Source organism: Nomascus leucogenys, chromosome 12 (assembly GCF_006542625.1).
Source record: "Nomascus leucogenys isolate Asia chromosome 12, Asia_NLE_v1, whole genome shotgun sequence".
Taxonomy (NCBI): Eukaryota; Metazoa; Chordata; class Mammalia; order Primates; family Hylobatidae; genus Nomascus; species Nomascus leucogenys.
This window is the reverse complement of record NC_044392.1, coordinates 80,295,967-80,321,726: the sequence shown is the minus strand read 5'-3', so window position 1 is coordinate 80,321,726 and position 25,760 is coordinate 80,295,967. Positions and strand designations below refer to the sequence as shown.

Sequence of the window (25,760 nt, the reverse complement as noted above, 5' to 3'; positions counted from 1 at the left end):
GTTGGGGTGGCAGGATTCTCATCTCACAGAGAGATAACCGATTCCCAGCCAGTCACCCAGCATCTTGACTTTCCCTGCTTCGTAATCTGTCTTGCACAGCATTGCTTACGTAATATTCTTTAAACATCACTTTTTTTTTTTTTGAGACGGAGTCTCGCTCTGTCACCCAGGCTGGAGTGCAGTGGCACAATCTTGGCTCACTGCAAGCTCCGCCTCCCGGGTTCACGCCATTCTCCTGCCTCAGCCTCTCCGAGTAGCTAGGACTACAGGCGCCCGCCACCACGCCCGGCTAATTTTTTGTATTTTTTTAGTAGAGACGGGGTTTCACCGTGGTCTCGATCTCCTGACCTCGTGATCCGCCCGCCTCGGCCTCCCAAAGTGCTGGGATTACAAGCGTGAGCCACCGCGCCCGGCCTAAACATCACTTTTTAACGTCACTTTTTGTTCTACTGAGAAGCTTGCAAGAATTTTATATGTGTAAACTCAGTACAGTACCATAGTTCATATGATTTTAATCCCTTTTCCCCCCATTAAATCCTTCATCTTTTTTACCTTTAATCCTCATTCTCTTTTTTGTTTTACTATTTATCGTATTTCTAATGCCATAATTGTCTTTTGCTACCCCAAACCTTCCCATCCCACACCTTAGGACGTGAAATGATACAAATATGTTTGCCTAAATTTGTCTGCTACTTTTTATGCGTAACTCTTCCCTTCATAACTAAATTGAAAGCCCTATGAGGGCATGGACACTGTTATAAATTTTTCTAACAAACCAAATTTATTCTACCTAGGCAAAATTTTAGTCTTCAATTTTGGTTAGTTTTTTAACTGTATATTTGCAGTTACTGTCATTTTTCTTTGTTAAAGTTATATGTTAAAAATATAAGAAAATCAACAATACACTGTGATCCAGGTAATCTAAGTTATATTCCTAGCTTCTGTCCTTGACTAGGTATATAAAGGCAAGTCCTTTGACTTGCTAGGATTCACTTTTGAATTTTGAATGAGAAAGATTAAATGAATCTAGGAGGCCTTTTTCATTTATATAATATTGTTGAGTTCCCTTTAAGCATTTAAAATTGCTTATAGAAAAAATGTCAGCCAACTGTATTGAAACTTACATAAAGCTTTTGATTTGGAAACCAAAAATTGTTACCAAGGTAATATTTCTTTGAACTTTCTAAAATGCATTTGTTTAATTTACTATACCTGGTTTATTTTAGACAGGTTACTTGGTACTTATTGCTGTTATGCTGGTGTCTCGAACATATTGTGATGTTTGGATGATTCAAAATGGGACACTAATTGAAAGGTACTATTTCAATCACCTTCCTCCTATATGTATGAAATGCTAATTTGTCTCATATTTATGCATTATCTTTATAAGCAATAAATAGATTCTAAATTAGGTAAAAGATAACCCAAGTCAAATTACGTATTTGTTCATTTACTTAAAAAATACTTAGTGTTTCCCACGTGCCAGGCAATGTGCTATACTGTGATAGGGGTCTATATGCCAACAACTAGGAGAAACTCTACCAAGCCTTGCTGAGCTGACAGTTTATCAAGAGTTAGAGACAGGTAGACAGAAAATTAAAATGCAGTATAATAAGTGCTGTAATGGGAATTCTAAAAAGCCACCAAGTTGGATTTTTGAAATTAATGAGATAATTTGGAGGAAAATTTCAAAGCATTTTAAAGAATCACATTGAGCATGCTTATTAGAAGAGAAAACAATTCTTAGACATTTTTTTCTGCATCTGGTGTTAGTGCTTTTTATATTTTTTCATTATAGTCTTTCTACATATTATTAATCGCTGCAATTGCTAATTTTGAATGTAAAAACATAAAAAATGTCAGTTGGGATATCTTGGGTTATAACAATTTACCATTTATCTGTTAATAAAGAATTTATTTTTCATAATACCAATTTGAATGTCAGAGTAAACATTTTTGCTAGGAATTTTATTTCCTGATATGCAATATTTTGTCAGAAAATTCCTTAAAGTATTTAATCTAAAATAACTTTTTCAACGACAGTACTTAAAATTGTTAAATGCCCCAACGTTTTGGAATAAAGGTTTTTTTCTCTTAGAGTACTGATCTGCTTCTTAAAGATTTGTAGGAAGAGGAAGAATGCTTTATGACCATGCTCTCTGACTCATTTCTCTAGGACAGTAAAAAAATCTTGTATGTACAGGATTAAAGCCCTTGAAGTACATACTTCTGAATAAGGGTAAATTATGTAGGCCCTCACATTCCACCCAAGTCTCCCTGAAACCTGTGGTCAGTCCTGTGCCTTTTAATTTTAATCAAAGTAATATATGAATGTAGCTTTAAAAGTAATACATGAACATTGCTTAATGTCAAATGTCCTGCAGGACTTAATGACAAAACACATCAATTCCTTGGCTCCTCTCACTCATAACTGTCATTACCTGGAGCCAGTCTTTTTTTCTATTCTTTTTGTTTCATCTCTTATTTTGTGTCTGTGTTTCAATATTGCATACTTGTATTACTGTTTATAGATTTCTCAGTTTCAAGATTGTAAGTGTTCATTTCCTACTTTGGAAGGTGAGAATTAGCCCTTTTACACTCCCTCCATGCTCATCTTCTCAATGTTTTATACATATAATAAAAATTATATAATTTTTGGTTAAATCACAATTTATTGTTTACATGATTTTGACTATTGCTTACAGCTGAGCCACATGGCATACTTTGTTAGTTGCTTTTCCATACAACTTTTTGTTTTTCCTGGTGTTTACAAATTGGCAGTTATTTGTGCACATTAGTTTTTTTTTTTTTTAAACTTACTTCCCCCTAATTCAGTTTGAGCTTTTTGACAATACTGCGAAATCTTCTCAGTATTGTAATATGGTCAGACACCAACTAATCTATCAACTTCATCTTTCTGTTTCCACGCCCGCCCTATATGTTTTGTAGTTTCCAGTGTTCTTGTGTTTTTTTGTTTGTTTGTTTTTTGAGTTGGAGTTTTGCTCTGTTGCCCAGGCTGGAGTGCAGCGCCGTGATCTCAGCTCACTGCAACCTCCGCCTCCTGGGTTTATGCCATTGTCCTGCCTCAGTCTCCTGAATAGCTGGAACTACAGGTGCCCACCACCACGCCTGGCTAATTTTTTGTGTTTTTAGTAGAGACAAGGTTTCACAGTGTTAGCCTGGATGGTCTCGATCTCCTGACCTTGTGGTCTGCCCACGTCGGCCTCCCAAAGTGCCGGGTCTTCTTGCTTTAAATCAGGATTGGTTGCATTTTAGGCCCACCAAATCGCAATCGTGTTTGAACTTGCTTTTATCATTATTTTGGGAATTTCTTTCATCTTTGTATCCTGAATTAAATAACCTGTTTCTGGATTTTTTGTTTTTGTCTTCCTCAGTTTACTTTCTCATTTTGGCAGATGCACTCTTTCTGAGTAAGGGTGAAGGGAGATAAATTTTTGAGACCTTGTGGATCTGAAAATGTCTTTCTTCTAGTCTCATACTTGATTGATAATTTAGCTATGTTTGTGCATTCCAAGTTGGAATTCACTTTTCTTCAGAATTTTGAGAACATCACTCTGTTCTGGGTCTCAACCTTGGCTGCAGAATGATTGGAATCATCTGGAGAATTTTAAGAACTACGAATGTCCGGGCCCCACCACTAGAGATTCTGATTCAATTAATCAAACCTTTTTGAAGCATCTAGTAGATTCTGTTGTGCAGCTCCAGGGTGGGTATTGAGGCCTCTTGCCATTCCGATTGCTCATCTGTAGCTGGAGATTTGTTCCTCCCTCAATCTCCCCCTCAGTCTTTTTTAAAAAATTGTTGATGTTGTGTTACTGGATGTATGAAAATTTCACGGAACATTGGTATGAATTTTTGTTGTTGTTCATTGTGCTGGGCAGTAGGTGAACTCTTTTTCCATCTAGAAACTTATTCTTCATTTGAGAAATTTTCTTGTGTTTAAAAAGAAATTATTCCTCTCCATTTTTTCTGGAATTCTTATTAGCTGAGTGTTGGAGCCTCTGAACTGATGATCTGATTATCTTATAATTTCTCTTCTATTTTTATCTCTGCCATTTTATTTTATTTTCTAGGAAATTTCTTAAACTTTATTATCCAGTGAATTTTTATTTGTTATAATTTTATTTCCAAGAGTTATCTTTTATATGGATGTTCATTTTTATAGCAATCATTCTTTTAAGTATGCAATATTTTTTCACCTCTGAAGCTATTTAAGTTTTTAATGTGTTTTTAGCTCCCTGCATTTTTTGTTTGTTCTTCTGTTGTCATTCACATTAGAGGCTTCCCTCAAGCGTTCTGTGACTCTTGGCTGTGAATTCATATTTAAAAGTAAGTGCCTTAAACACTTACTAGAAGCTGGAGTTGAGAGCTTGTTAATTGGTCTCCCTTGAAGGGTGTTTGTAGGGGGACCCTAATCATGTGCACGTGTGTGTAGTACTCAGTTTTAAAATTTAATTGTGAAATTTTTAAAAATTGTTTTTCATTTTTTGTATGAGTTTCTGAACCATTTTTTTAAACCATTATTTTGGTATACTTTACACTTACAGAAAAGTTGTAAAAATAGAATAAGGGGCTGGCTGTGGTGGCTCATGCCTGTAATCCCAACACTTTGGGAAGCTGAGTCAAGAGGATCACTTGAGGCCAAGAGTTCAAGACCAGCCTGGGCAACACAGTGAGACTTCGTCTTTACAAAAAATAAAAAAGTTAGCTGGCTCTGGTGGCACGTGCCTACAGTCCCAATTACACGGGAGGCTGAGCAGAAGGATCACTTAACCTTAGGGATATCCTGTCTCAAAAACAAACAAACGAACAAAAAGATTAGCATAAGGAACTTCCTTAAATTCTTAACCCACATTCACCAATTGTAAAACACTCATTTTAAAGTTGTTAACTTTCTCCTAAATAGTTTTGAGCCTCTGCTGTGTATGAAATTCTTTAATATTTGGACCTTATCTCAAAAAAAGTTTTAAAATATTGTACATTCATACAGGATAATTTTATTTGAAAAGTTAACATATATCTCCATCTCAGTATTTAAGCTACAGTGCAAATTGATTTATTTTCTCTTTTTGCCTTTTCTAAAGTAAGTCCAGATTCATGTATTTCTGCTAAAGAGAGCCTCTAAGAGACTTATTATGGTCCTTAATGTACTTCATTTTAGTATCCTTTTCATATTTTAAGCTTATTTGTTGATGGTGACTAATGACTTTGGAGTATGGGCAAATCTTAATAGGAAAGACACCCTCTTTAAGGTAGAAACTATACTAATTCCATGACATGGAGGAAAATTCTTCATACCTTGTTGCTGCGTTTTCTAATCATAAAAATATACTTTATTTTTACCCGTTTGGCTACGAGCAGAATTTAAACTTTACCAAACTCTCTTTTATAAAGATTCTTAAACATTTGGAAGTTGTAGTGATTAGGGCTATTGTAAAATTGTTTTTTTGTTAATTATGTTTTTTTGCAGTGGAATAATAAGCAGAAATAAGGCTTTATTCAAGAAACCATTTTTTAAATTTATAGCTGCTACTCCAATGGTAAACCGTTGCTGAATGATGGCATGTTCTTGTGTGTTTCACAGCTTGGGCAGCACTAAAGCACTTTGGTTTTAAGTAAGGTTTGGTTCAAACAATTTTAAGATAAATTCTCTGAACCTTTTGTACTGTCTTGATTGCTTAATGTCTCTAATATTCTTATTGCTCTAAACAACATTTTTGTGTGGTTCTATTTAACTTTCTTGTAGTTAGCCGGTTTTTTTTTTAACTGTTTTACTTTTTAGGGGCTACATAAAAATTGGAGTATTAATTTCTTTTAATCAGTCTAAAGTAACATTTCCCAAAGTATGCTCTGTGGAATCTTGGCTATGATAGAGGAAATGCTTCATGCTACAAACCCCTCTCAGAGAGTTAAAATGCACATACTATACATTAAAAGCTTTGAGAAGGTCTTTGGTAAAGACATTTGTTAGCTTTGTTTAACCTAGGGTTTCCCGAATTTATTTATCTACTCCCTCACAGAAAGGAAATTATTTCTCTAGTCATATACTAGTAATTTGTGTGTGTGTGTGGGCAGCTAGGTTTAAACCAATTAGTCCAGTGTTTCTCAAGTGTTTTATATAAATATATCTTATGAAATTTGGGAACATTACTAAGTATTATTTGAAGTAAGAGTTCTGTGATCAAATACTATCTTTGTATTAGGTCATAGACATATCTTACTCAAAGATCCTTTACTTACGTAATAATGCTTTGTTCAAATTTCTAATAAAGTTTTAGAACCCTTTTTAGAATTTTTTAATGTATATTTTAAAAGCAGCAAAATACGTACAACAGATTAACAATAGGCAAAAGAGGAGCTAGTCTAGCTGAAGTGTGTTGAGGAACATGAAGCTTCTATAGATCCATTCTGGGCTCTGATCTGTGCGTTAGTCCCCGTGTTGGCAAACTAGGACCCACAGGTCAAATCTCACTACCTGCCATCTGTTTTGGTAAAGTTTTATTGGAATACAGCCACACTTCTTCTTGGCTGCTTTTGTTTTACGGTGGCAGAATTGAGTAGTTGCAGCAGAGCCTTTAGGGTGCATAAAGCCTAAAATATTTACTCTTGACCCTTTGCTGATCCCCATTAGTCTGTCTCCCTGCCATTAGTTCACACAAATGAGAATCAGATTGTTAAAATATTTTAAAACAAACAAATGGTACTTTGTTTATTCATAATAACCCATTCCTGGGGCTATAAAGTTGTTAATTGTTTTGCTAACTAAATTTCTTTTGTAGCCACTTAAGCCTTTTTTTTAAAGCAGCCATTTTTACTAAGAAATAATTAGTTATCATTCTGTTTAATTTTGCCATTTGCAGGATGAGGTCCCAGCAAGTTCAAAATGATGACATTTTAAAGTTGCAAACATGTTTTTGCAAAAAAGTAGTTCTTAGCATCTTTTTTATTGATTGTTTTGATTTAATAGAAGTTTCCAAGAGTAATTTTAGAGCTTTACAGAAGTTTTCCTAGTGTTAGATTTTGCTTCTTTTGCAACTAATGCATTGCATGTGGTGGTTTGCAGTGGTATCATTGGTCGTAGCAGGAAAGATTTCAAGAGATACTTACTCAACTTCATCGCTGCCATGCCTCTTGTAAGTTTAATTCATTAAAAATCTTTTTAACACAGGAGAAATTTGCATCTTATTAAAATCTTTAATGGTTTTACTTATTAAATTCTTTAAAGACTCATGATACTAAGTTCCTATTTTCAGTTTAGTTTTTTAATTTATAATATAATTTTCAATGTAAACCTTCATACTAGAGAAAAAAGGGATTATGTTTGGTTTAATTTCATTTATAATGTGTATATATATTCATATACATATGTATGTGGGTGAGGGGTTTTTTGGCATTTTTTTTTTTTAACCTTCAGTCCAGGTTTTCTTCAGTGTTTAGCATCATCAATGACCATTAGATAGCAGTAGCAACCTTCTCCTAGTTCTAACAACCAGAAATGATTCCAGTCATTGCAAAATGGGTGTGGGCAGGGGGCAACTTGGGGAGTTGGGGGGATTTAGAGGGGGGAATGCAAATCATCCTGGTTACTTTAGGCCATAAACTATTACAGTAACTTGAACTACTAATTTACTTTAAGTTAAATTGGAATTTATGGTCTGAATTTTTTACAGATAAATTGTTTAGTCTAAAATATAAGTGATTTTCTTAGTTTGGTTCTCATTTTAATTTTCTTGGCATTATAAGAATTTAATGTTCTAAATTTGTGGATAAAAATGAGAAGCTTGGTTGTAAAATCCAGTTACTTTGAAATTGCCAGAAATTCTTGTTTAATAAAGCTGGAAGTTGGGGCTACATAGCTTTTAGACTTTTTAAAATAAATAATTGGAATAAGCAACATAGATATCAAAGATTAAGATTCAGCAAAGACCACTTGAGAAAATTTGTAATGTAACGATGGAAAATGTTAGTAAAGATGGCTCTAGAAATAATCTGGAAAATAGCATTATGGTGTAAAACCTGTAGTGGTTTTTTTTTTTTTAACAAATGCAAATATAGTGTATATAGAATTCCATTGTCCAGGGTTGTGGCGCTGATAGTAGGAAACAGAAAATATAAATGTTTGAACTCCTAAAAGCAAGTCTTTACATTGGCTAGAAAGGGGAAATATTTGACTTTTTGCCCATTTACCAAAAAAAATGGCAAGATATGTCGCATAATTAGTTGTATTAACATATTCCATGTAAAGTTTAACATAGAATAATTCAAACCAGGTACATTTGGTTTAGCTAAATGCAGTAAAGTAAAACAGAACTGAATTATATAAATTTGGACTCAACTATAAAAATTATAGGATTTGGGACACAGGAAATAATAGAGAAATAAATTACAGTTTAGTAAGCAGAAATGAAAAGCAAAACCAATAATATTTGTTTGTTTGTTTTAGATCTCTCTGGTTAATAACTTCTTGAAGTATGGGTTAAATGAGCTTAAACTGTGCTTCCGAGTAAGGCTCACTAAATACCTCTATGAGGAGTATCTTCAGTAAGTGATAACCTATTTTTATATTAAAAATATTTAAATAGAAGAGTGTTTATGAAGCTGATCAATATAGCGGTTTTTCTTATTTATTGTATGTTTTCTAAGAAAACTGGTCTTAGGTACAGAAGCATGTTGGGAACAACCTCTCAGTTATTTGGAATCTAGTCCTGGCTCTTCCATTAATTGACAAGTCATCATTTTCTGGACTTGTGTCCTCCTCTCTAAAATCAGTTAGGGCAATCAATAGGATCTCTTCTGGCTCCAAACTTTTTTGTTTCTATGTATTTGAGCTAGGTGGTGTAATACGATTTTTTTGTTGTTGTTTTATCTTTAAAGTCACTTGTTTTAAAATCACTTTTCTTCTTGCTATTTTAGAGCTTTCACATATTATAAAATGGGAAATCTGGACAACAGAATAGCTAATCCAGACCAGCTGCTTACACAAGATGTAGAAAAATTTTGTAACAGTGTAGTCGATCTGTATTCAAATCTTAGTAAGGTAAGTTTCTCTCTTTTTTTTTTTTTTAAATTATTATTATACTTTAGGTTTTAGGGTACATGTGCACAATGTGCAGGTTTGTTACATATGTATCCATGTGCCATGTTGATTTGCTGCACCCATTAACTCGTCATTTAGCATTAGGTGTATCTCCTAATGCTGTCCCTCCCCGCTCCCCCAACCCCACAACAGTCCCCGGAGTGTGATGTTCCCCTTCCTGTGTCCATGAGTTCTCATTGTTCAATTCCCACCTCTGAGTGAGAACATGCGGTGTTTGGATTTTTGTCCTTGCGATAGTTTACTGAGAATGATGTTTTCCAGTTTCATCCATGTCCCTACAAAGGACATGAACTCATCATTTTTTATGGCTGCATAGTATTCCATGGTGTATATGTGCCACATTTTCTTAATCCAGTCTATCGTTGTTGGACATTTGGGTTGGTTCCAACTCTTTGCTATTGTGAATAGTGCCACAATAAACATACGTGTGCATGTGTCTTTATAGCAGAATGATTTATAGTCCTTTGGGTATATACCCAGTAATGGGATGGCTGGGTCAAATGGTATTTCTAGTTCTAGATCCCTGAGGAATCGCCACACTGACTTCCACAATGGTTGAACTAGTTTACAGTCCCACCAACAGTGTCAAAGTGTTCCTATTTCTCCACATCCTCTCCAGCACCTGTTGTTTCCTGATTTTTTAATGATGGCCATTCTAACTGGTGTGAGATGGTATCTCACTGTGGTTTTGATTTGCATTTCTCTGATGGCCAGTGATGATGAGCATTTCTTCATGTGTTTTTTGGCTGCATAAATGTCTTCTTTTGAGAAGTGTCTGTTCATGTCCTTTGCCCACTTTTTGATGGGGTTGTTTGTTTTTTTCTTGTAAGTTTGTTTGAGTTCATTGTAGATTCTGGATATTAGCCCTTTGTCAGATGAGTAGGGATGTGAAGGACCTCTTCAAGGAGAACTACAAACCACTGCTCAATGAAATAAAAGAGGATACAAACAAATGGAAGAACATTCCATGCTCATGGGTTGGAAGAATCAATATCGTGAAAATGGCCATACTGCCCAAGGTAATTTATAGATTCAATGCCATCCCCATCAAGCTACCAATGACTTTCTTCACAGAATTGGAAAAAACTACTTTGAAGTTCATATGGAACCAAAAAAGAGCCCCCATCGCCAAGTCAATCCTAAGCCAAAAGAACAAAGCTGGAGGCATCACGCTACCTGACTTCAAACTATACTACAAGGCTACAGTAACCAAAACAGCATGGTACTGGTACCACAACAGAGACATAGATCAATGGAACGGAACAGAGCCCTCAGAAATGATGCCGCATATCTACAACTATCTGATCTTTGACAAACCTGACAAAAACAAGAGATGGGGAAAGGATTCCCTATTTAATAAATGGTGCTGGGAAAACTGTCTAGCCGTATGTAGAGAGCTGAAACTGGATCCCTTCCTTACACCTTATACAAAAATTAATTCAAGATGGATTAAAGACTTAAATGTTAGACCTAAAACTATTAAAATCCTACAAGAAAACCTAGGCAATACCATTCAGGACATAGGCGTGGGCAAGGACTTCATATCTAAAACACCAAAAGCAATGGCAACAAAAGCCAAAATTGACAAATGGGATCTAATTAAACTAAAGAGCTTCTGCACAGCAAAAGAAACCACCATCAGAGTGAACAGGCAACCTACAGAATGGGAGAAAATTTTTGCAACCTACTCATCTGACAAAGGGCGTTTCTCTCCTTTTTAAAAGATTATTTGTTTAATTTGTTGAATTTTGAATCTAAGCAAATTTATATAGAATTGATTTTATGGACAGAACAGCAGCATGTAAATATTTAATGCTTTTATAAGAAAATTAGAGTTGTTGTAATAGTTTTAATTATTTTAATTTTTTCTATTATTTTTGTGAGGTACTTTGGCAAAGAACTGATAATTTAGTGTCTTATAAGGGTTTTCTAAGAATTTTGCAGGTTGATTCCATTAAAACAACAGAAATTTGAATTCTCATCTTTTGACCTGTGTGCGTCCGGCCATTGTTAGAGATTGACTGTCAATTTATGTTTCTAACTCCACACTTACAACACTAGACTAGGACTTCCTTTCTGCCCATTTCTCTGCTTCAGTATCTTTAATTCTAATAAATCATTAGTAAGTAGTAGTCAAAAAATTTCACAAGATGCAAGTATATTTCAGTTTTCTAATTACTGTTTTTCCCATTCTCCTCAGAATATTGCCAAAGCTCCTGACTGTGATAGGCCTTAATCAGTTTTCCTTCTTCTCACTGATTTCTCCAGTTCTTATCTTAGTCATGTTATCTCACCACCCTTATAGCTTTTGCTGTAGTCTTCTTACTAAACCCTCTTCTTTGCCGTTACCTCTTGCATTGACTATGATATGTAGTAGGCACCTATAAAATAGTCTGCCCAGCATCCCCTCCCCTCTTCATCTGAGATTCTTCAGTTCCCACTCTAACTCATGTGATTTCCCTTGGTGTTGGGTAGGAGCTTGTCTCATACTGGACCAATGATAATATCTTTGCCTCTGGTCACAGTTGACCTGGATATGCAGTCTTGAGACAAAAGAAAACCAAAACTATAAAAAGGACTGGGTCACATTGTAAGAATAGGAATGTTCTTGCTTCAACCAGGTGGATGGAGGGAAGGCAATTCTTAGAGATATATATCCATAAGAGCTGCTCTCCTCATGCCCAGGCCCAATGCTTTTCACTTCCAGCCCAACTTTCTTATTTATTTAGCTCTCCAGAAGCCTTTGCTAACTGATCCCAAACTCAGGAACTCTGACAACTACAAATAGTTCAGTAATTAAGCTTTCTTTTCTGTTCCCATTACCACATTTGAAAGTTTGTTCTCTCCCTCTCTCTCTGTCTCTCCCTCTCTCTCTCTCTCTCTATGTGTGTGTGTGTGTGTGTATGTGTGTGTGTGTGTGTGTGTGTATGCATGCATGCATGGTGGAAATGGGGGGTGTATATATACAACTTTCCATGTAATTTTATAGACATTATTATGTATTCTTTAAATCTTGGCACTTGAGCAAGTCTCAGGTTTTGTCACATCTGGAATACAGAAGAATATTAAATTAATTAATTGTAGTGGGGCTGTGCGCCAGTGTGTAAGTCAGATGTTTTAAACATCTAATTGACCTCCAACTTAAATTATGAATCATTATTTTTGTCATAAGTTTTAACAGTTCTTGAATTTTATAAGTATCTCTAGCTTCTTGATAATTTATAAGGCAAAAAAAAAAAAAAAGGAAAGGGAAAGGTAAATGTTGAAACAAGCCAGTTAACAAACCAAGCCATCTATTCTAGTAATAATGTGGATTAGAAAGTGCTGGCTGTTGGCCGGGCATAGTGGCTCATCCCTGTAATCACAATACTTTGGGAGGCCAAGGTGGGCAGATTGCTTGAGCTCAGGAGTTCAAGACTATCCTGGGCAACATGGTGAAACCCCATCTACAAAAAATACAAAAATTACCCAGGCATGGTAATGTGCGCCTGTACTCCCAGCTACTCCAGAGGCTGCAGTGAGCCAAGATCTCCAGCCTGGGTGACAGAGCCAGACCCTGTCTCAAAAGCAGGAAAAGCTCCTCACTTTACAGGTGAAGATATGTAGAAACAAACTGGTAGCAGATTTGGGGTTACATCTCAGGTCATTTTATTCAGTGTCTTTATATTATATTGACACATTACTGAGTTACTAGTGGTTAATTATCACAGTAGAGGTATCTTAGTTGATGAAAAGTGATAAATGTTTTTCCTACTTGATGGTCAGTAGACATTGTGTAAGCTGTTCCCATTTTAAGTTTCTTGAGAGGAAAACTGTTATCTTTCATGTATTCTTTGATCTACTTACTATCACAGTACATTATACATAGTGGGAACTCTACATGTTGATAATTATGTATTAAATGTTTAATAACATTTTGTAGTTAACGTGTTGTATTAGCTATCATTCTAGTGCTTTAGTTTTAATTCTTTGTATTCTAATATTTATTTTACAGCCATTTTTAGACATAGTTTTGTATATCTTTAAGTTAACGAGTGCAATTGGAGCTCAGGTGAGTCTGCTTTTATTTCACCTTTTAAATTGATATAATATAATATTTGAAATACATATTGTGAATAGCTTGATGGCCTGTAAGAATTTTTGTAGATCTCAAAGAATGTAGTTTCACATGATTTACCTAACAAAGCCTGGTTATAAAATAATACTTCACTCAAGATTTTAGAAGTACTAATTTTTCTTTTTAATTTTCCTTAAATTAGGTACTTGGAAAAATTTTTGTGGCATTAAAAACCAGACAAATGTACTGGTCAGGCGTGGTGGCTCACGCTTATAATCCCAGCACTTTGGGAGGCTGAGATGGGAGGATCGCTTGAATCCAGGAGTTCGAGACAAGCCTGGACAAAAAGCGAGACCCGCTTCTTTAAAAAATAATAATAAAACAGAAGTATTTAAGCCATGAATATACTTGTACTTATTGTTTCAAAGTAATGTCTAAAAAGAGATATGGAGACATCCATTTTAATATGAAATTCTAATGTTAAAAGAATGATACATTTAGAGTGGGTGTAACAGTTCCAAGAATATTTTATAATGTAAATGGTTGGCTATCCCATGAGCCTTATTATCCAAGTCTCTGATATTTGTGATGGCAAGAATCACTTTTAAGTTTTCTTTGAGTTATCTTATTGAAATGTAACTTTAGTCATTTAATATGTAATGTTATTGTTATATATTTATAACACAGCCATATAATAGTATGGTTGTTTTATATATGTGTATGTGTGTATGTGCATTTCAGTTGATTAATAAATTATTTCCATACTGTTTTTTGTTGCTTTCCAAAACACTGGGAAAGCAGGGTTTTGGTTTTGCTTTGTTTTGTTTTTCAAATTTTTCTGTTTATCTTCCTAATTCTTTGCTATCCTGTGATCCAGGTTTTATCATTCTTATATTTTGTTTTACTATAAGCAAGTGAATAGGCCAAGTCCTTCTTGTCTCCTTGCAGTCATATTTTTATGGTACTTAACTACATTTTTGTGATACTTAAATATGTCTCTATGTCTACCTGTTATCTGATTCTGTATTTCTTAAAGGCAGAAACTGTTTTAGTTATCTTTTTGGTCCACATTTGTAGTAGTTGTTGAAATGCATTGAATTGATCAGATTTACTTTTTTAAATCTTGAATACATACTAGCACATATATTGTGCTAGATAGTAGGAATAAAAAGATAAGTAAGATGCAGTTCCTGCTGAAGAGGAATTACAATGTGGTAAAACAGGTAGATAGTCAAACAATTATAATGCAGTATGATAAAGTTTAGTAATAGAAGTTTCAATAAAGTATTTAGTGCCAGGAAGAACTGGAGGTGATATCTGAGCTGCTTTGGGGAAGTAAGTAGACATCCATTAGATTATGTCACGCTTGCCAAACATAAGAACAACCTCACTGAATGGAAACTGTTCAGGAAACATTTATTTTAGTATGGCAGAGTATAGGGTATATAGGGGAATAAGGGAAGTGCCTATGATGAACTTGGAAAGGGATGCCTCAGGCATACCTTTCTCTTTCTCTTGGTATGGTCAATGGGTGATGAGGTCACCTACAAAGTTATTAATACATAGTACAGCAGCTGGAAGCAAGATGTACGTGCAGGGAAAGACAGAGTTGGTTCGGGGGAGCGGAACTTGAGGCATCTGCACAGTATTAAGGTAAAGATGTGTAGTATTTATTTCTTGGGTTCATAAGAGTGATAGGACTAGAGGTATAAATTTGAGATGAGAAGAGAACTAAGGAAGGAGTTTGAGGGAATATTAACATTAAAAGAGAAGGCAAGAAAAAGAGGTCTAAGAATTATTGTGGAATCTTAAGAGATTCTCAAGAACAGTTCCAACAGGAGAGTGTTAGATAACATAGAAAAAGTGAGAACTGCAATTAGGAGTTTTTAGGTGAGCAAAATGTAGGAGAGCTGAGGGATAAGCTACAGTGGTAAGAGGAAAAGCCCATGAGTAGTAAAAGTGTAGAGGCTACTGTGTACTTTTTCAGAAAAAACAAGGGGAAAAAATTACCCAGTAGGGCAATTTCTTTCAGTCATTGAGGTTAATTATAAAAATTGTACATGTTTGTATCTAAGTGAATGTATTATTATATCCCAGAACTTTGTGTATCTTTCTCTCCCGATAATAATAGGGCCCAGCGAGCATGATGGCCTACTTAGTTGTTTCTGGGCTATTCCTAACTCGACTTAGAAGACCCATTGGTAAGATGACAATAACTGAGCAAAAATATGAAGGAGAATATAGATATGTTAATTCTCGGCTCATCACAAACAGGTAAAGACAAATGCATTAAAGCCTTGCTAAAAATTCATTTCTATGGTTATTGATGTCATTTAAATTGACTCCAAAAAGTCTAGTGACAGTTACTGTAATAATGTGCATATTGTGTTGAAAATATACATTATGAAAGAGACTAGTTTTATAAAGTAGTAATCATGAATATTTTGAACTCTTTTTCTTATTAACCATGTAGTATTCCTGATTCACCTGTTCATACCTTCTGTTGATGAATTTTCTGTTAATTTACTTTAGACATAATCAGTTTACAATTCAAATTTCAACGTACAATACCTGTTCCAAGAAAATTTTGTCTCAGTTTTTCCACAAATATTTTTATTTTGACTGTTCATAATGCTCAATGATTCACTGTCATTGCGTGTGCCTCTACCTGTTTTCTAGCGTTTTTTAAATGTAAGATAGGAAGAAAAAGTGTGGACTTTGGAGCCAGCCATACTAGCTTCAAAATCTACCTCTTCCACTTATCAGTTGCATGTATTTGATTTTAGTGAATTATTCATAGTTTCACTTTTGTTTATAATAGGTAGATAATATAGGGTTGCAATGAGGATTAAATTTGATAATATATATAAAGCTTCCAGCTCAGTTTTTTATATGGAGCAAGTGCTCAATAAATGTTCTCATATATTGATCTGTCAATGTTAAGTCATTTTGAGGGTTCTAATATGTATTTAATATTCTACTCTACAGGCATTTACTAATGACAGTTCCCTCTTCCTTTATTTCCTTGGATTGATAAAATAGTACAAGTTTTAAATAGGGTTTTTTGCTCTAAAGAGGCAGCGGAATAGAGTTAAGAGGTGATTTGCCAAGTAAGTGAAAGATGCCTTTTAGTGAAAGAAACAGAAAGCATGACTTATGGCTCCAGTAATAAGAACACTCACTGCTTCACATGAGAACCCTTAAGACAGGGCAGTTCCAGGTATGGCATTATCAGGGCTCTAGCTCTCTGGTATTCTCTTGGCTCTGCCCTGCTTTGTATGCTGCCCCATTCCTCGGGCTAATTCTTCTTGTGACCACAAGATGGCGATAGCTGTTACAGATTTCACAAGCTCCTCTCTCCTGCAGAAAGCTCCAGAAACAAAAAGGGGCCATCTCGCCTGGTGTGTCTTTATGAGAGCAAAGAAACCTTTCCCAAGAGTCCCACGGCTGACTTTGCCTCATATCTTATTGGCTGGAATTGTTACTTGACCGTGCCTAAAGCAATCACAGCAAAGTGATTGGCTTAGACCAGTTGGGACCCTATAAATGGGGTTGAGGCATTCCTAAAGCATTAGGGTACGTGGAAAGTAATAGATAACTTTACGAAAGTTGGGATTATTTTAGGAAGAAGAACAATGAAGAGAATAGATGTTGGATGGGCAGCCATCAATATTCCAGGATGTTTTATCCTTTCAGATTTTTCATTAAGGCTAAAAAGACTCAGTTCAGGAGGAGAATCCTCAGCTCATCTTCTTCCATAGGCTTAGGTGTGGAGAGGAGATAGAAGGAAGTTTTTTAAAAAACTGATTAGAGGTATAGAACTGTAGGCTTCTTATACTCTGAGGCTCTGTGTCATTTTGTCAAGGAAACCATGAAACACATGACAAATATGTCATATCTTATGGGAAGTTAATTTTACTTGAAGAGGTTGAGGTAGGTGGTACCTTGTTTTTATGAAAAACACAGGTCCATTTCAAAATGGAAATATAAAACATAAGTTGTTTAGGGGAAAAAAGAGACTTTAAAGAAATATTTCAACCTTGCCTTCTAGACTTCTCTATAAATATTTTCCTCTGCCATAAGATGTACTTTGCTGGGAAAGCTTACATCATTCCTGTGTAATAGAGAGACTATAAATGTTAGGGTCAGATAGGAGTTATGATTTCAGCTCCCTGACCTGCTGGCTCTGCAACCTTTACAAATTTACTTAACTACACTGAACTTTTCTTCATCTATAAAATACCCTTTTTTTTCTAGTCATGATCCCTGTGGCCCTTGTGGACCCATGCACGTCTGCTCAGGAAATGTGGAATTGTTGTGAGGATATGATGGGGTTCCAGGGTTTCCTCCTGGGAGCTGGCACTTTGAAGCCGGCGGGACTTAGCCTGCTTTTCTGTCTTTAAAAGGATGTATGTCAAGTCATCACTTTCCATCTTTTTCTAGCTGTTGCTTTTTCATCTCCTTCTTGCTTGGGCCTATACTTTAACTTGAAGTCTGCAATGTTGGTCCCAGCCCTGCCTTTCTGTACATCACAGCAACTTCTTTCTCTAATTTCAAATTTCTGAGAATTAGTACAGTACGTCTTTTGCAGCCAGGATACCTATGCCATAGGTTGCAGTCCAGCATATGATTCAGTCAGGGGTGTATTCCTGTGCTCCAATCAGCTGAGCTAGGAGCAGAATCTCAAGTATAGACTGTGGCTTGAGATGCACCAGATAAGCGCTTAGTCACAAAATGTCCATTTAAATACAAACATTCAGCCATCATATACTGTATTTCAATTATTTTTCAAGCATAGGTAACATTAAAATTAATTGCTAAATTATTTTCTTTAATAGTGAAGAAATTGCCTTTTACAATGGGAATAAAAGAGAAAAGCAGACAGTCCACTCGGTCTTCCGAAAACTGGTAAGATAACACACTTGAAGTTCATGTGTTTATGGAAAGGGTTTTTGTTTGTTTGTTTGTTTTGCCTATGGCTGACACACATACACACACAAACACACATGTATGTATACATATCTTAAAGATATTTTGAAAAATAGCTGTAAAGGATTTTATACTCCATTTTTAATAAAAAAATAGATTAAAAACTATATCAATATATTCAAGTGCCCATTTATAAAATTGCATAGATTTATTAAAATAATATTAAGTGTACCACCTGATCTTTGACAAACCTGACAAAAACAAGAAATGAGGAAAGGATTCCCTATTTAATAAATGGTGCTGGGAAAACTGGCTAGCCATATGTAGAAAGCTGAAACTGGATCCCTTCTGTACACCTTATACAAAAATTAATTCAAGATGGATTAAAGACTTAAATATCAGACCTAAAACCATAAAAACCCTAGAAGAAAACCTAGGCAATACCATTCAGGACATAGGCATGGGCAAGGACTTCATGTCTAAAACACCGAAAGCAACAGCAACAAAAGCCAAAATTGAGAAATGGGATCTAATTAAACGAAAGAGCTTCTGCACAGCAAAAGAAACTACCATCAGAGTGAACAGGCAACCTAGAGAATGGGAGAAAATTTTTGCAATCTACACATCTGACAAAGGGCTAATATCCAGCATCTACAAAGAACTTAAACACATTTACAAGAAAAAAACAAGCAACCCCATCAAAAAGTGGGCAAAGGATATGAATAGACACTTCTCAAAAGAAGACATTTATGCCAACAGACACGTGAAAAAATGCTCATCATCACTGGCCATCAGAGAAATGCAAATCAAAACCACAGTGAGATACCATCTCACACCAGTTAGAATGGCGATCATTAAAAAGTCAGGAAACAACGTGCTGGAGAGGATGTGGAGAAATAGGAACACTTTTACACTGTTGGTGGGACTGTAAACTAGTTCAACCATTGTGGAAGACAGTGTGGCGATTCCTCAGGGATCTAGAACTAGAAATACCATTTGACCCAACCATCCCATTACTGGGCATATACCCAAAGGATTATAAATCATGCTGCTATAAAGACACATGCACACATATGTTTACTGTGGCACTATTCACAATAGCAAAGACTTGGAACCAACCCAAATGTCCATCAGTGATAGACTGGATTAAGAAAATGTGGCACATATACACCATGGAATACTATGCAGCCTTATAAAGGATGAGTTCATGTCCTTTGTAGGGACATGGATGAAGCTGGAAACCATCATTCTGAGCAAACTTTCGCAAGGACAGAAAACCAAACACTGCATGTTCTCACTCATAGGCGGGAATTGAACAATGAGAACACCTGGACACAGGGTGGGAAACACCACACACTGGGGCCTGTTGTGGGGTGGAGGTAGGGGGGAGGGATAGCATTAGGAGATATACCTAATGTAAATGACGAGTTACTGGGTGCAGCACACCAACATGGCACATGCACACATATGTAACAAACCTGCATGTTGTGCACATGTACCCTAGACCTTAAGGTATAATCAGAAAAAAGAAAAAAAATAATGTTAAGTGTATTTTTACAGAGGTCGCTTAGGAGCCTTATTTAGTGATTCCCACAGAAAGAATTTGTTCCTGAAGCATTCATGAAAATACAATGAAGATTATTATGTAACAGGAGTCAGGAGTCAGCAGGAGTCAGCAAACTTTTTCCGTAAAGGGCAAGATAGTATATATATATTTTAGGCTTTTCATACCACACAGTGTCTTGCAACTATTCAGCTCAGCTACTCAAAAGTAGCTATATATAATACATGAATGAGTGGGTGTGGCTATGTTCTAATAAAACTTTACTTACAAAAACAAGTAGCAGGCTAGATTTGGACTGTGGGTCAGAGTTTACTGGCTTTTTGTTTTAAAGAATATAAGCATTGTTTCTTGTGAAAGCTTTACTTCAGTTTTTATTTAATTGCCACTTGGAAAATTTGAATTCAAGTACTTGTATTCCATTATTTATTCAAAAGATATTGAATGCCATCTAGTTGCCTGTGCTCACTCCAGGTGCTAAGGATGATGGTGGTGGACATGATGGATAAAATCTTGCCTTTAAGGAGCTTACATTTTAGTGGAAGTCTGAACTTTGTGAAATTAAATGTATATTTTAGATGAGTTAAAGAGGTTAAAGAAATTGTCATTTTAAATTATTTCAGAAATTGGATTTTTGCCTCGTCAGTATTTAACATGGCAGAACTTTTAGAGTGCTCACTAGTAGAATGCATTTAAGGTAATTTTTCAGGGGTCTGCAGTTCACCAGCTTGCTCTCCACACGGCTTGCTTATTCTCATCCTTTAGATTTTCAGCCCAAATGTTAATACCTTATTGAAGCTTTGTCTTCTCTGATCAGCCTATTTGAAATGGCCTCCAACAGTTCCTTCCTGTTTTAATCATCATCTTTCCTTAAAAGTATATATATATATAAAAGTATATATATATATATATATATATATAAAAAAGTATCTTTATATATATATATATATATGGAGTTTATATATGCAGTCAACCCTCTGCATCTGTGGGTTCCAAATCCATGGATTCAACCACACACAGATTGAAAATATTCAGAAAAAGAAATTGTGTCTGTACTTATATACAGATATTTTTTTCTTGTCATTATTCTCTGAACAATACAGACATTAGTATAACAGCTATTTACATTGTCTTAAGTTTTATAAGTAATTTAGAGATGACTTAAAGTGTTTGGGATGAGCCAGGCGCAGTGGCTCACTCCTGTAATCTCAGCACTTTGGGAGGCTGAGGCGGGCAGATCACTTGAGGTCAGGAGTTCGAGACCAGCCTGACCAACATGGGAAAACCCCATCTCTACTAAAAATACAAAAATTAGCCAGGTGTCGTGGCGGGCGCCTGTAATCCCAGCTACTCGGGAGGCTGAGGCAGTGGAATCACTTGAACCCAGGAGGCAGAAGTTGCAGTGAGCCAAGATGGCACCACTGCACTCCAGCCTTGGCGACAGAGTGAGACTCTGTCTCAAAAATAAAGTGTATGGGATGTCGTGCTCAGGTATATGCAAATACTATGCCATTTTTCATCAGGGACGTGAGCATCCTGGATTTTGGTTTCCAGAAGGTCCTGGAGCCAATCCCATCCCCTTTGGATACCGAGGGATGACTGTATTACAGTCTCTAATTATCTTGTTTACTAGTTATCCTCTTTCATTAGAATGTAAGCTCCATAAATCCAGGGACCTTCTCTGTTCTATTCATTGTATCTCCAGCTTGAGCACAGTGTCTGACACATGGTAGTCATTGAATAAATGTTCCAGACATTGTCTAGTTGCAGAAGATACCAAGTTGTTAACAAGCTACCCTGTACTCAGGAAGCCACATTTTAGTGGAGGAGACAATAAATAAACAACTAGATGTTCTGTATAATTTCAGGTAGTAATTAATTCGGTGGCCAAAAATGAAGCAGGATAAAGGAATAGATATGAAGGGGGCTGTTGCCCAGCTACTTTAGCTGGAATGGCCAAGATCTTTCTTGAGGAGGTGACATTTTGTCAGAAATCCACATGAAAGTGAAGGAGTCACAAAATATAAATACCTTAAAAGAATGTATTCCTGGCAGTGAGAAGAGCAAGAGGAAAGCCTTAAGAAGGTACATGTTTGAGAAACCATTATTTCTGGAGCTTGGTGAGGAGGAGCAAAGTAGAAGCATATGACCTTAAAAATAGAGCTCAGTGCCAGATCATGCAGGACCTTGAAGAATCTGGTAGATGGACAGTTTGAGAACGCTACAACCCCAGAATAAAAAAGCAGTTTTAGACTTGTAGTTTTAAGACAATGCATGCTCATGTTAAAGCTAAAACAGGCTGTGTGGCACTGATTTACATTAGCACTCAGTTCAGATTGGGTGTAATACAATTCTTAGATAAAGCACAGACCATGTGTTTCCACTGAAAGCAAAGCATTGAGTGCCAATCTGGACAGCTAGTGTTTCACTCAAACTAGTTAATCTCTCTGTTCTTTTTGCTTTCGTTGTTGTTCTCTTTTGGGATATATGTATCCGAAAGCATGGTGACTACAATAGCATTGTGCTATTGCATGCAAGAGAAACAGCGTTGTTAAAATTGTTTATGTAATTTCCATGCTGTTTGCGTAAAAATGGTTTCATGAAGTGTTTGTTTGGCACCTGCTCTGTGATGAGTATTGTCCTCGGTGGTGTGATGTACAATATAAACAGAAATCATGGGTACTCAGTAATATTTGTTGAATAAATGAACTATACAGTTTGTTTTATCCTTATAATAGATTCAGTTTTTTATACATAGAAAAAGATGTTTTTTTTTGTTTTCTGCCAGGTGGAACACCTACATAATTTCATTTTGTTTCGGTTTTCAATGGGCTTCATTGATAGCATTATTGCCAAATGTAAGTATATTTTGAAAGAGATGAAATTTGTGGAAAAGGTGAAATACTGTTATTGTTTTAAATCTTACCTGTTTGGTTTCAGACCTTGCCACTGTGGTTGGTTACCTAGTTGTCAGTCGCCCTTTCTTAGACTTGTCTCATCCTCGACATCTCAAGAGTACACATTCAGAACTTCTAGAGGTAAACTGATGATAATACAATGAAAATGTAACAGTAAAAATAAAGCCAAATTTGTAGTCATAGAACTATAAGTAAAAACTATTGTTTATTTCTATTTAAGGATTACTACCAAAGTGGAAGAATGCTTTTGCGAATGTCTCAAGCTCTGGGTCGAATAGTTTTGGCTGGGCGTGAAATGACTAGATTGGCCGGGTAAGATTAGTAATAATGAGCAGTTACAGAAAATAATTTTTAAAAATATATTATCCTTAATGATTGTATCAGTTGAGGTTAAGATAAGGGGGCAACATTTCCTACCCCAGGAAGGTGGTTTTGATAGAAAATTAAGGAAGATTTTTCTGATGGTGAACTTTTCATGTTTCTTGAAGACAACTGGTTTGCACATTACAGTAGATTAGAGGCTGTCAAGTTGTTTGCTCCGTGGACACTGGTATTTGCTAATTTGGGAAATGTTGAATCATGGCAGTCTTAATTCACAGAAAACTAAGTTAATGAATATAATTTTCTCATTTAAATTTTCTTGTCCTCTACCATACCTTTTTTCTTAGATCTTAGATACTGGCAACCTAGCAAAACAGATGAATAGAAATGAAGTTGACTTCAATGGGAAAAAAAATGAGACATTAACTTGTATCTGTAGGTGTGCTTGTGAATGTAGTCATATTATCTAGTAGTAAAATTATCTTTAGACCATAGAATGAAATTAAATATTAATATAAAGGGCATGGTATGGTGTAAAAAACACCATAAATTTTAGGTCACCTGAAGAAGTTTGATGACTTAATATCTTTCCTAGGCCTGTGATCCATCTTCATATTTCCCTTTTTCCTCCTTCTTAGCTCCTGTGGCAGTTACGGTCTTCATGCAATATAGAAGTTGTTAACTACTATGAGTAGAGTCTCTTTCATGAGAATAACTAACATTCTTCCTATTTGTTTTCTTATGGCTTTACAGTTCATGGTAAAGGTGCTTCTGTTCCTTTAGGATGTTTCCTTTCTCTTTCTCTCTCTCTCTCTCTCTCTTTCTGTGTGGGTGTGTGTGTGTCTTTCTCTTTCACTCCCTCCCTCCCTCTCCCTGCCCCCCTTTCTTTCTCTTTTTCCACCTTGTTGAGGTATGATTGACATATAAGAAACTGTTCATATTTAATGTTTACAATTTGATGAATATGGGGATAAGTTGTACACCTGTGAAACCATCAAGACCATAAACATTCATCACCTCCCAAAGTTTACTTTAGGAGGTTTCTGCTTTTTATTCAGAGAAAAATCCTGTTTTCTTCTTCGATGAGAATACTTTGGCGATCGTGGTCATTTTTGTTATCTCCAACCTCTTGTTGTTAGTTTTGATTTTTCTCTATTGCCACAGTGATTTGTATCCAATAATAAGAACTCTTCATCTCTCCCCTCTTCAGAGTAAGAAAGAGGGAATCTTTCAGATTCTTCCGTTTGCAGAAAGGCAGCATGCATTCGGCATACATTTAATAAATGCCTTCCTTGGATAGAAAGACCAGCTTTATACACGGCTTTGTAGGTCACTTCAGCAAGAGATCAGAGTCCATACTTCCTGGGTCTAAGGAATATACTAGTAGTGGTTCTTTTGTAGTATCCGAGAGAAACCTCCTGAAAATTCTCAGCAAATAACTGCCTTGACTTGGCTATTATTGAAGTATCTGTTGAGTTGGGGATCCTATGGAAACCTCTTCCTTCATCCCTATATTCCTGCTCTCCTACTGAAACATAATAAAGCACACATGTTATCATCAATACTTTATGTTGATGAGACTGTTAGGTTACTTCATTTATACTAAATTATAATTTTAGGAACTTGAGTTTGTATAAAATAAAAGATGTGACAATAGTCTGGAGTTTTGATTATGGTTTCCTTTTCTAAAATTTTAGTTTTACTGCTCGGATTACAGAATTAATGCAAGTACTGAAGGATTTAAATCATGGCAAATATGAGCGCACAATGGTCTCACAACAGGAAAAGGGTAAATATGAGTGTCACAGTTTAAGGTCACAATTTTAAGTGTTTGCTGATATAATATGATGCTTTAATACCTATTTTCCATTTAAGGTATTGAAGGAGTACAAGTCATTCCCTTGATACCTGGTGCTGGAGAAATCATTATTGCAGATAACATTATAAAGTACGTACAGAAAAAGATTCTTTAGCACCATAAATGTTTGTTAAACTTCATAGTAGTCTTTCTTTTTCAGCTTACAATTGCTTAGTGTTTAAAATTATTTCTGCTTTTTTAAAAAACAGCTTAGAGGTATCATTGACCTACAAATTGTGTATATTAATATTTAAAGTATACAACTTGATGCTTTGATATCTGTATACGTTGTGAAATGATTATGTTTTGGCTAATTAATTTACATATCGCCTCTACATAGTTACCATTTTTGTGTGTGTTTAGTGAGAATTTAATTTAGATGTGTCTTAGCAAATTTCAGGTGTACAATGTAGTATTTTCTACTATTGTCCCTGTACAGTGGATCTACAGAATTTATTCATCTGGCATCACTGAAATGTTGTGCCATTTGACCAATATTACCCCCATTTCCCCTCTCCCTAACCCCCTGGCAACCACCATCCTACTCTCTACTTCTATGAGTTTGACTACTTCAGATTCCACATACAAGTAAGATCATTATAGTGTTTCTCTTTTTGTGTCTTGCTTATTTTGCTTATCATAATGTCCTCCAGATCCATCTGTGTTGAAAATGGCCCAGTTTCCTTCTTTTTTAAAGGTGGGGTAATATTCTATTGTGTGTATTTTCTGTGTGTGTGAATATATACACACTGTACACACTATATTTTCTTTATCCTCTCATCAGTTGAAGGACATTTAGGTAGTTTCCATATATGGACTATTGTAAATAATGCTGGACTGAACATGGGAGGAAGATTCTCTTTGAGATACTGATTTTATTTCCTTTGGAAATGTACCCAGAAGTGGGATTGCGAGATCATATGGTAGTCCTAATTTTAATTTTTTGAGGAACATCCATACTGTTTTCCATAATGGCTGTACTATTTGTAGTCCCACCA

The 25,760-nt window shown here is 35.6% G+C and overlaps 1 protein-coding gene across 2 annotated transcripts in view; it reads left to right on the top strand.

The window, feature by feature from the left end:
• ABCD3 (ATP binding cassette subfamily D member 3) overlaps positions 1 to 25,760 on the top strand; it is a 93,754-nt gene that overhangs the window by 46,625 nt on the left and 21,369 nt on the right. For both annotated transcript variants that reach the window (XM_003260069.4, XM_012500529.2), the window contains 12 exons: positions 1,227 to 1,315; positions 7,085 to 7,154; positions 8,465 to 8,562; positions 8,935 to 9,058; positions 13,113 to 13,169; positions 15,307 to 15,449; positions 18,014 to 18,083; positions 22,454 to 22,523; positions 22,606 to 22,703; positions 22,804 to 22,895; positions 24,602 to 24,693; positions 24,780 to 24,852. In XM_003260069.4, the coding sequence (XP_003260117.3) occupies positions 1,227 to 1,315; positions 7,085 to 7,154; positions 8,465 to 8,562; positions 8,935 to 9,058; positions 13,113 to 13,169; positions 15,307 to 15,449; positions 18,014 to 18,083; positions 22,454 to 22,523; positions 22,606 to 22,703; positions 22,804 to 22,895; positions 24,602 to 24,693; positions 24,780 to 24,852 (1,076 nt within the window). The remainder of the gene's footprint in view (positions 1 to 1,226; positions 1,316 to 7,084; positions 7,155 to 8,464; positions 8,563 to 8,934; positions 9,059 to 13,112; positions 13,170 to 15,306; positions 15,450 to 18,013; positions 18,084 to 22,453; positions 22,524 to 22,605; positions 22,704 to 22,803; positions 22,896 to 24,601; positions 24,694 to 24,779; positions 24,853 to 25,760) is intronic.